The sequence below is a fragment of the Schistocerca cancellata genome, chromosome 2, assembly GCF_023864275.1.
Source record: "Schistocerca cancellata isolate TAMUIC-IGC-003103 chromosome 2, iqSchCanc2.1, whole genome shotgun sequence".
NCBI classification, from domain to species: Eukaryota; Metazoa; Arthropoda; class Insecta; order Orthoptera; family Acrididae; genus Schistocerca; species Schistocerca cancellata.
The window spans coordinates 357,033,116-357,045,186 of record NC_064627.1 but is presented as its reverse complement, the minus strand read 5'-3'; the positions used below and the strand labels follow the sequence as shown (position 1 = coordinate 357,045,186).

General features: G+C 42.1%; 1 protein-coding gene across 1 annotated transcript in view; it reads left to right on the top strand.

Annotated features, from left to right (window-relative positions):
* The first annotated feature begins 345 nt into the window (after positions 1–345).
* LOC126161743 (dolichyl-diphosphooligosaccharide--protein glycosyltransferase subunit 2) overlaps positions 346–12,071 on the top strand; it is a 45,944-nt gene continuing 34,218 nt past the window's right edge. Inside the window, exons 1-3 of the mRNA XM_049917783.1 lie at positions 346–497; positions 877–1,073; positions 1,336–1,467. Coding sequence (XP_049773740.1) covers positions 473–497; positions 877–1,073; positions 1,336–1,467 — 354 coding nt within the window. The 5' untranslated portion in view covers positions 346–472. The remainder of the gene's footprint in view (positions 498–876; positions 1,074–1,335; positions 1,468–12,071) is intronic.

Sequence of the window (12,071 nt, the reverse complement as noted above, 5' to 3'; positions counted from 1 at the left end):
TTAACAGCTAGTGTGAATCCTACCATTTGAAAGGCGTTGTGGAAGTTTTGATTTTCCGTTCTGTCAAGTTTTAATCGACCTTTCCACTTGAAAGTGATGGCCTCAAGGCAAAATTTTTCCTTAAAACTACTGCAATTTTTTAGTAACCAGGCTCGAAACTTTCTTGTGCCTTGTTTCTGTTTCCGTTCCATTATCTCCTGGCCACACACACACACACACACACACACAAACGTGTGTGTGTGTGTGTGTGTGTGTGTGTGTGTGTGTGTGTGGCCAGGAGATAATGGAACGGAAACGTGTGTGTGTGTGTGTGTGTGTGTGTGTGTGTGTGTGTGTGTGTGACTTGCGCAAGATCTTTGATATCAAAGATTTTCCTTCAAGAGCTTTGAAGTCGGCGTGTAATCTGTTGGATGTTTCATGTTTGTAGAACGGGTAGTGATTGACGTGGCCGGTAGAGACGTATAGGACGAGTATGCATACTTATAGGATAAGATTGTGTATGTGCTCATTACCAACAGATGTAGTATCAATATTTCTTTGTCTTCTGTATATAGTTCACTTTTCAAGGGAAGATACTGTTCCTTACTTGACTACTTCAGAGGTTATGCATGCAGCACGCTTGTTGACGTAGAGTTCACGCGACCGGTTTGTGACATACCAGTAACGACACAGTTCATTAACAAACACAAAATGTTCCCAGTATTTGTCATGTATGCCTTCTGCTTTTTAGTGACAAAGTTTGAAATTTGTTTTGACGTATGCGAAATGAGCGTGTGTTTAAGACACACTGCCTTTCAACACGGCTATTCGTGTATCACGCATTTTCAGTGAGCTGCAGTGATCGTTAATGTACACTATCCTATTTTTCTTCCTTAGATCTCCTTGCTCTCGTTTTCGTTTTGACGGTGAACGTAAACAATGCAGCTACAACAACAGGTTCATATTTATCAGAAGCGGATAGAGCTCGTCTGAAGCAAGTGTTTCTAAATTCTTTGGAACTTTCTGATGTGGCTGGTGTAAACTACGCCGTTCAGGGATTGAAACTTCTCAGTGAATCCGTGCCAAAGCTACAGGTGGGTATGTACTCTGCTTTACGTCTCATCAAGAACCGGTCAGAATTATGGAAATGTTGTACTTACAGATGTGTTTAAAAATACCGTAGTACTTAGCGAGGTTATGGTCGTGAGATAAAAACATAATATTAAATAAAATATTTTGGCTTTAAAGAAAAAACTAAGTCTCACATGTATAGGTGTACTGTAACTGCACAGCAAAAAGATGTTCACTGTTATTCCACATGTAACCTAATTTTAAAGTATCTGAAAATTGTTACAGGATGTGTGCAAGTTTCTTGCCACAAAATCTTCAGCACCTGATTCTACACCAGAAGCATTGTACCATATTACCAGTGCATGGCGTTCATTGGGATCATGTAGTGGCTCAGTACCGAGTGCTACAATTACCAAGGTATGTCTAGTGTATTAGAAGTGACATTGGGATTGTATGCTTAATATTGGCCCCATGCTGTCTTTAAATAAAAGATGTTATTGTTGTAGTTTTCAGTCTGAAACTGGTCTGACAGTTCTGCATGCTGACCCATCCTGTGCAAGTCTCTTCATATCTGAATAAGTACGGCAACCTACATTCACATGAACCTGCTTGCTGTATTCGTTTTTGGGTCTCCCTGTACAACTTTTACCACTCACTTTCCTCCATTGCCAGATTGACTATTGTGGTGCCTCTGGATGTGTCCTATCACCCAATCCCTTTCCTTGTCCGCAGCCTGTGGTCTTGCGGTAGCGTTCTCGCTTCCTCCGCACGGGGCCCCGGGTTCGATTCCCGACGGGGTCAGGGATTTTCTCTGCCTCGTGATGACTGGGTGTTGTGTGTTCATCATCATTTCATCTTAATTGACTCTCAAGTCGCCGAAGTGGCGTCAACTAAAAAGGACTTGCAATACGGCGGCCGAACTTCCCCGCATGGGGCCTCCCGGCCAACAATGCCATACGATCATTTCATTTCATCCCTTTCCTTAGTCACATTGTGGTGCAAATTCTTTTTCACCCCAGTTATGTTCTGTGCCTCATTAGATACACTATCTACCCTCCTAATCTTCAGCATTCATTCCTCTTTAGTACCATACTGCGAAAGCCTCCGTTCTCTCTTCATCAGAACTAGTTACTGTCCACATTTCACGTCCATACAAGGCTAATCTCCAAATTCCTTCAGAAGAGACTTGCAAACACTTGAATTGATAATGGGTGTTGACAGATGCATTGTTTTCAGAAATATTTTTGTTCTGCTGCCAGTCTAAATTTAATGTACTGTCTACTTCATCCATCGTCAGTTATTTTGTCACATTTCCTGATCTGATTCCATCTGTGTCACCGGATTTACGTCATTTTATTGAAGATCATCTTATAACCTCTTTTCAATACATTACACATTCCATTAAACTGCTCTTTGCTGTGCCTGGCAGAATTACAGAGTCGTCTGTAAACTTGAATTTTACTTTATTCTCCAGCTTGTTTTTTGATTTTCTTTATTACTTGCTTGATGTACAGATTGAATAACACCAGGCATAGTCTACAACCCTGTCTAATTCCTTTCTCAACTACTGCTTCCTATTCATGGCCTTAGACTCCTATAACTGCAGTTTGGATCTGTACAAATTGTAAATAATCTTTCACCCATTGTTTATCCTCACTACCTTCAAAAATTCAAAGAATGTAGTTTTCTCAACATTGTTGACAGTGTACCTGCTATGTCCTCAAATGCTATATATGTAGGTTTGCCTTTCCTCAACCTTTTTTGAAAGGTATGATGCAGGTTCAGTATTGCCTCACACGTTCCTATGTATTTCCAGCATCCAAACCAACCTTCCCCAAATTGGCTTCTACCAGTTGTTCCATTCTTCTGTAAATAATGTCAATGTTTTTCAATAATTATTGTTTAAACTGGTGGTTTAATAGTATTTACATTGTGTGTCAGCACCTGCCTACTTTGGAATTAGAATAATTACAAATCTTCTTGAAGTCTGAAGGCATTTCCACTGTATCATACATCTTGCACACCAGGTGGAATAGTTGTCATGGCTGACTGTCCCAAGGATCTCAGTAATTGTGAAGGAATGTCATCTACTCAAAGTGCTTTCTTTCATCTTAGGTCTTCCAGTCCTCTGTTGAATTATTCTTGCAGTATCATATCACTCACATCTTCACTACTTCCTCTTCTCTTTCTATAAAACTAAATGTCCTCCAGTTTGTTCACCCCGTATAGATCCTGTACGTTTTTCCTCCACCTTTCAGGTTTCCATTCTTTGTGTAGCACTGACATACCTTCTGTGTTCTTGATACTTTTGCAGCTGCTCCTTGTATCTTCAAACGTGTCTTTCAATTTTCCTATAGGCAGCTTCTATCTTTCCCTTAGACATGTACATTTCTACTGCTTTGCATTTGACCTCTAGCTATTCCTGCTTAGCTATTTTGTGTTTCCTATCACTCATTTTTTTCCTAGCCTTCTGTATTCCCTTTCACCTGTTTCATTTAGCACATTTTGTGTTTTCTTCTATCATCAGTTAAATTCAGTACTTCATATGTTATTCAAGAATTTCTACTTGTGTTTTTTCACCTATGTGGTCCTCTGCTGGCTTCTATTTCATCTGTCAAAGCTACAAGTTTGTCTGCTACTGTATTTCTTCCCCCCCCCCCCCCCCCCCCCCCGCTTTTAATCCAACATCGCCTAATGCTCTCTCTGAATCTATCAACAATCTCTCCCCCATTTTTCAGGTTCTTGCTCATATTTTCCCACTGTTTCACAATTTTTTTCAGTTTTAATCAACACTTCGTGATCAATAAATTATGTTGACTGTCTACATGTGCCCCTGGAAACATAATTTAAAATGTGGTTTTGAAGTGTAACTTCCTGACAGATTAAAACTGTGTGCTGGGCTGAGATCGAACTCGGTATCATTGCCTTTCGTGGGCAAGTGCTCTAGCGTCTGAGCTACCCAAGCACGACTCATGACCAATCCTCAAAGCTTCAATTCTGCCAGTACCTAGCCTCCTACCTTCCAAACTGGTTTACCATTACATTGTCATGTCGTAACGACAACAAAGTTCAAATCCAAAAGTAGGGTTGTCAGTGTAGTATAGCACACTACACTGAATGCACACCAGAATCGAATTGAACTCGTGCTCCCCCCCCTCCCCCCCCCCCCCCCCCCCCACACACACACACACACACACATACTATATCTGACATATGAGAGGTGAAGCCGTGGTGGTTCTCCACAGCACCCATTGAGAATAGGGACCACATCAGGCAGTCATACTTGTTTGATCCAGCTCTTTCCTGTTGCATTTCCTTGAGATGCTGGTGCCACTTGATGAATTCCTCGATTGTTGTGCTTTTCTTTCACTGGAAGAACTAGGTACATGTCTTCTGTGATCCCATTTCATCAAGTGTGAGATTTTGCTAAAGTGTCATATTCAGGTTCACAATGTGACATAGTGCCAAAACATTTTGCTTGTAAGACTGTGCCATTTTTTCTGCATGATTGGCGTGGCAGGCAGCGAAAGACGTCCCTGGAGGCTGATCAGAAAGCCTCCCCGGTGCATCTGACAAACAGGTTTCAGGCACTGTCTCTGGCTGAGCCAGATGCAGCTGCCTGCCCTGTTTCAGAGGATGATTCTCAGCCTTCAAGGTCCGAGCAATCACAGAGCGTGGACTTATTGGTAGTTGGGAGCTCCAAAGTTAGGCGCGTAATGGGGCCCCTTAGGGATATGGCGGCTAAGGAGGGGAAGAAATCCAGTGTGCACTCCGTGTGCATTCCGGGTGGAGTCATTCCTGATGTGGAAAGGGTCCTTCCGGATGCCATGAAGAGCGCAGGGTGCAGCCAGCTGCAAGTGGTGGCACAAGTCGGCACTAATGACGTGTGTCGCTTTGGCAGAGCTCACCCTCTGCAGCATCGTTGACAGAACCGACTTCGGACCTTTGGTGCAGAGCTGGGTGGAGGGTCTGAATCAGAGGCTCAGACGGTTTTGCGACCGTGTTGGCTGCAGATTCCTTGACTTGCGCCATAGCGTTGTGGGGTTTCGGGTTCCGCTGAATAGGTCAGGAGTTCACTACACTCAGCTGGCGGCTGCACTGGTAGCGGAGGCTGTGTGGCGTGGACTGGGCGTTTTTTTAGGTTAGAAGGCCTCGGGAAAGTACGGGGTGGGCTGCAATCTCAAAGGGTGTATGGGAAATATAGGGCGTGCTTGGATCAAGGAACAGTCGGAATTGTAGTTGTAAATTGTTGTAGTTGTGCTGGGAAATTCCCTGAGCTTAAAGCACTAATAGAGAGCACAGAAGCTGAAATCGTTATAGGTACAGAAAGCTGGCTAAAGCCTGAAATAAGTTCCGCAGAAATTTTTATGAAGTCTCAGACGGTGTTCAGGAAAGATAGATTAGGCAGAATTGGTGGAGAGTTTGTGTCTGTCAGTAGTGGGTTTTGTAGTGAAGTCGAAGTAGATACTCTGTGCGAATTGGTATGGGTGGAGGTTATACTTAACAGCCGAACTAAGTTAATAATTGGCTCCTTCTACCGACCCCCAGACTCTGATGATATAGTTGCTGAACAGTTCAGAGAAAATTTGAGTCTCGTAACAAATAAATACCCCACTCATACGGTTATAGTTGGTGGGGACTTCAACCTTTCCTCGATATGTTGGCAAAAGTACTTGTTCAAAACCGGTGGTAGGCAGAAAACATCTTCCGAGATTGTCCTAAATGCTTTCTCCGAAAATTATTTCGAGCAGTTAGTCCACGAACCCGCGCGAATTGTAAATGGTTGTGAAAACACACTTGACCTCTTAGCCACAAACAATCCAGAGCTGATAGAGAGCATCACGACTGATACAGGGATTAGTGATCCCAAGGTCGTTGTAGCTAGGCTCAATACCGTTTCTTCTAAATCCACCGGAAACAAACACAAAATAATTTTATTTAAAAAAGCGGATAAAGTGTCACAAGAAGCCTTCCTAAGAGACAATTTCCATTCCTTCCGAACTGACTGTGCAAATGTAGACGAGATGTGGCTCAAATTCAAAGATAAAGTAGCAACAGCAATTGAGAGATTCATACCTCATAAATTGGGAAGAGATGGAACTGATCCCCCATGGTACACAAAAAAACAGGTCCGAACGCTGTTGCAGAGGCAACGGAGAAAGCATGCAAAGTTCATAACAACGCGAAATCCCGAAGATTGGCTAAAATTTACAGACACGCGAAATTTGGCACGGACTTCAATGCGAGATGCCTTTAATAGGTTCCACAACGAAACATTGTCTCGAAATTTGGTAGAAAACCCGATGAAAATCTGGTCGTATGTAAAGTACACAAGCGGCAAGACACAGTCAATACCTTCGCTGTGCAGTGTCGATGGTACGGTTACCGACGACTGTGCCGCTAAAGCGGAGTTATTGAACGCAGTTTTCCGAAATTCCTTCACCAGGGAGACGAATGGAATATTCCAGAAGTTGAAACACGAGCATGAGTTTCTTAGAAGTAGATACCTTAGGGGTTGTGAAGCAACTCAAATCGCTTGATACGGGCAAGTCTTCAGATCCAGATTGTATACCGATTAGGTTCCTTTCAGATTATGCTGATACAATAGCTTCCTATTTAGCAATCATATACAACCACTCGCTCCCCGATAGATCTGTACCTACAGATTGGAAAATTGCGCAGGTCGCACCAGTGTTTAAGAAGGGTAGTAGGAGTAATCCATCGAGCTACAGACCTATATAATTGACGTCGGTTTGCAGTAGGGTTTTGGAGCAAATACTGTATTCAAACATTATGAATCACCTCGAAGGGAATGATCTATTGATACATAATCAGCATGGTTTCAGAAAACATCGTTCTTGTGCAACGCAGCTAGCTCTTTATTCGCATGAAGTAATGGCCGCTATCGACAGGGGATCTCAAGTTGATTCCGTATTTCTAGATTTCCGGAAAGCTTTTGACACCGTTCCTCACAAGCAGACTTCTAATCAAGCTGCGGTCTATGGGGTATCATCTCAGTTGTGCGACTGGATTCGTGATTTCCTGTCAGGAAGGTCACAGTTCGTAGTAATAGACGGCAAATCATCGAGTAAAACTGAAGTTATATCAGGTGTTCCCCAGGGAAGCGTCCTGGGACCTCTGCTGTTCCTGATCTATATAAATGACCTGGGTGACAATCTGAGCAGTTCTCTTAGGTTGTTCGCAGATGATGCTGTAATTTACCGTCTAGTAAGGTCATCCGAAGACCAGTATCAGTTACAAAGCGATTTAGAAAAGATTGCTGTGTGGTGTGGCAGGTGGCAATTGACGCTAAATAACGAAAAGTGTGAGGTGATCCACATGAGTTCCAAAAGAAATCCATTGGAATTCGATTACTCGATAAATAGTACAATTCTCAAGGCTGTCAGTTCAACTAAGTACCTGGGTGTTAAAATTATGAACAACTTCAGTTGTAAAGACCACATAGATAATATTGTGGGGAAGGTGAGCCAAAGGTTGCGTTTCATTGGCAGGACACTTAGAAGATGCAACAAGTCCACTAAAGAGACAGCTTACACTACACTCGTTCGTCCTCTGTTAGAATATTGCTGCGCAGTGTGGGATCCTTACCAGGTGGGATTGACGGAGGACATCGAAAGAGTGCAAAAAAGGGCAGCTCGTTTAGTATTATCACGTAATAGGGGAGAGAGTGTGGCAGATATGATACGCGAATTGGGATGGAAGTCATTAAAGCAAAGAAGTTTTTCATCGCGGCGAGATCTATTTACGAAATTTCAGTCACCAACTTTCTCTTCCGAATGCGAAAATATTTTGTTGAGCCCAACCTACATAGGTAGGAATGATCATCAAAATAAAATATGAGAAATCAGAGCTCGAACAGGAAGTTTTAGGTGTTCGTTTTTCCCGCGCGCTGTTCGGGAGTGGAATGGTAGAGAGATAGTATGATTGTGGTTCGATGAACCCTCTGCCAAGCACTTAAATGTGAATTGCAGAGTAGTCATGTGGATGTAGATTGGGACATGTTCTTCAGTTGTCTTTCACCAAGTGGACTTGCAGCTGATTGTTGCCAAATATTTTCTTCAGTTCAGCCTGGAATTTACCCTATCTATTGAGCTTCCCTTTGTAGTTCTTGAACCACTACTGTTCTGTCATCTCAGCTATTGTATTTGGCAAGAAGGCAAGAAGTAGCTGAATACTTTCAACCATTTCATAGCATCCTAACCAGTAGCTTTGGTGGACACTGATGGATGCCTAATACACAGCTGATTAGATGTTACTTTGGAATCCATTGTTTTCTGTAATATATGGATTGTGGAGTGATGTACTGCTCATATTCAGGTTCCTGCTTGTGAAGGTGATGGCTCATATGCTGCCTAGTTTGAGCTGCAATGATGTAGGTATTTTGAAGTATTTGGCTTTTCCACCAAAGTGTCATGTTGTATCCATAATAAAGTGCAAACTCAAAAGCTGGATCATCAGTGAAGTAAAACACTTGGCACTTGAAGCATATTTATTATGAACACCAATGTACACCCAGAACAGAACTGAACACTTGGGTAGTGCTTGTTGCTGGTTATACAAAATTTTCCAGAATATACAAACATAAGACATTGCAAGAATCTTCCAGAAATGACGAATACTAAATAATTTCTGGTGATCGGGTTTGAACTGATGACCCACAGCATGACAGCCAACAATGCTAACTGATGTGCTACACAGCTTGCAGCACAACTTGTGAGAATATAATGAATCTGAAAGCTTCTAGGGTCCCTAGGACTTTCAAAGTTTACAGCCTTTGTTCATGAATCTGAAACAAAGTGTTAGTGATGATTAAATTAGGCCTACGCTTTTTGCAGAAATCTACTATGCAGCTTCTTGCAAATACACGTCCTGGGTATTGCTCCAGATCATATCGTGTAAATCCCACAATATTTCTTGTAAGCAAATGCTTGACATCTTCAGGTGGTGGTAGTTGCTGCTGTCACTGCTGCGAAACTCTACTGATGATAATCATGTGGCAGCGTTGAAATTTATCAGGCCAGGAGCAGGCAATACACATGAGTGGAAAGACACTTGCAGTTGGAGGAAAGCAGCACTCCTAGTGCCCCCTGCTGCGAGTCACAGAAAGACTCGGTGCATGCACTATGGGCAATGACTATGCTGCCAGATGCTCCTGTGGTTAAAAGCAGAATTAAAAAGCATTACCTGTGTTCTCCTAGTATTTTTCCTTCTCTTCCTTTTTCTACCATCCAATGCCAGTTTGAATAATTTATCTCATTATACATTTTTATTTAAATCTTTTCCTCATCCATAGAGCTAGTTGACACACAAACTTGTACTGTAGTGATGGGTGTTGGCTTTGTGACTGTCCTAGCTACGATGACAGTGTTTACTGTTGATAGCTTCCCTGCACCCTATTTTCTCAGTTATTAGGCCTACTACTGCATACTGCTATTTCATTTGATGTTGTATTGTGAACCCTCTATTGACATGACCAGATGGCCTGTTCTTGCTATTGCACTTGATTACTTCTCCTATGTCTTCAGTGTGTCCATTTTTCTTGTTTAATGCTCTAGACTATCCACTCAGTTAAAGGTCTAACTTTCCACATTCTGATCCATATAATGTCAGTTTTATTTTTTCTGATCACTGCCTGAAGATTCACTTAAGGTACTATTTTACCCTCAGAATATTCTCCTCATGTACGGTTCCCTCTCTGTATCACTCCAGTCATTTCCTTTCCTGTTCCACTCTCAAAAAGAGCATGTGAAAAATGACTGTCTATGATGCCTCCATACAAGCCCTATATCTTCATGGCCCATGCGTGAAATGTATGTTGCTGGCAGGAGAATAGTTGTGCAGTCAGCTCCAAATGCTGGCTCTCTAAATTTTTGTCTGCAGTGTCCCTCAAACATAATATTGCTTCCCTCCAGGAATTCCCATTTGAGTTTCCGAAGCTTCTCCTTAGTACTTGCATGTTGTTCAAACCTACATGTAATGAATCTAGCAGCCCGCCTCTGAATTGCTTCAGTGTCTTCATTCAATCCATCCTGTATGGATCCCAAACACTCCAGCAATACTCATGAACATAAGAGATTGGGCTGAAATTTTGTGGGTCCATTCTTCTACCCTTCTTTTTATACCGGAGTCACCTACTCTCTTTTTTGCTAGTCTTTTGGGACTTTGTGCTGAGTGAGAGACTTGCAATGCCTGAGACTACTCTTTGTAAAACTGTATTGGTATTCCATCTGCACCTTTCTGTTGTCTCTCTGTGGGAATGCTTATTGCTATGTCCTCCATAAGGGAGTCCGTTAATGATCAAACAGTGATATGTTTTTCGATTCTCCTGTATGAACAATTTCTTAAAACTTAAGCTTTCCTTTTTTTTCATCTTCCACTGATACACTAGGGAGGTTAATGCGTGACTGGATAGAAGTCTGAAATCCACTTTGTGATTTTACGAAGGCACATTGATCTTTTTACAGGCATATGAATTTGTACTAAGTTTTGTCTGTCATCACTAGCATTTTGTCTTTTGAACCAAGATTTCTACAGCTTTTAATTTCTCTGCAATTTCCGAATTTCATTATTAGACCGCAATGGCTCTTTTCCGTACTTAATCTCTCTACTCAACAAATACTTCTCCATGGTATGATTTACTGTCTGTTTAAGCTCTACTCAGTTCCTCTATGTCAATCATACTGAAACTAAATGATGTCAATTGCTTATGTAACAGGGATGTTAAAACTGCTTATCGCTGTGTGTAGCAGAAATACTCTCCTAGCATTTCTGGTCAATTTGTTAACTGTAGTGAGCACAGTCACTAGTACCTGTTTATATTGATGCTGTCAGTAAGGTTAGGCCTTTTTGCAGCTACAAGGTCCAGAATATTTCCATTTCCTGTGGACTGTCTAGCTAGCTGATAAAGACAGTCTTTTGGAAAATGTGTTCAAAAGGACTTAGCAAGATTGTCTGTACCTCCCGGCATTGTACCCATAGATGGTCCAGACCACACTCGATAGGTTGAAGTTGCGTCCAACTAATATCGCATGATCTTAGTATCCACACTACCAACCATGGACTTCCTGTGAATGATTATAAAACTGTCAAATCAGAATCAGGTGGCTGGTAAAAAGATCCAACAATTAACTTTATTTCACCTAGACCTGTTATACATGAATAAGTAACTTCATAATCATGCCCAAATTTGATCTCGATAGAGACAATATTTTTGTCAACCATAATGAATGTGCCCTCTCCCATGGTGACTAACATGTCTTTCTGACGTACATTCCATGACTCACTATATATCTAGTGCTTTCTACTTTGGGTTTCAGCCAACTCTTGGCCCTGACAATAATTTGAGAGCAAGAAATATCATGGAGTTTAGTAAATTTGGGAACTTCGTTGTGAATACTTTGACAATTTACTGATAAAATTTTGACAGTCGAAATGTGTGTATTCTTCACACTGTCTGGTGTCACTTCCTGTATATTGTCTGGTGAGTGTTCGTCAGAGTACCTAAAACTACTGCCCAGCCTGAAAAACCATCATGTGCACTCCACAAGTACTCTATTACCCAAGTAGCTGCTTCCTTTGTGTAGTGATGCCCTGATCTATCAAGGGAAGTCCTCAAATTCCCCACCCGACAATGCAGGTCCAGAATTCTACAGGAAAGACCATCACAGATTCGGCGAAGTGTTTGGTTGCGACCTTCCACTTTGTTCCACACCAAAGGACGCAAATCAACTCTGGCAACAATGCTGCAATTTGCAAGCTCTGCTTGCACCTTGGGCGCAAGGCCAGCAGCTTTCACCACTTCCTCCAGCCCCATGTATGAACTGAGGATGGCATCAAATCCCAGTTGTTGGTGGTGATGTGAGCCACAACTTGCAGACGGTTGCATGCTCGATGGTCACAGGCAAGGCCGCCTCCACATCTCGGATGAGGCCCAAACCCATCTCCCAGCAGACATACTGAGCATACATTGGCTTTCTTTCTGTTCCTGAACACTATTTCTC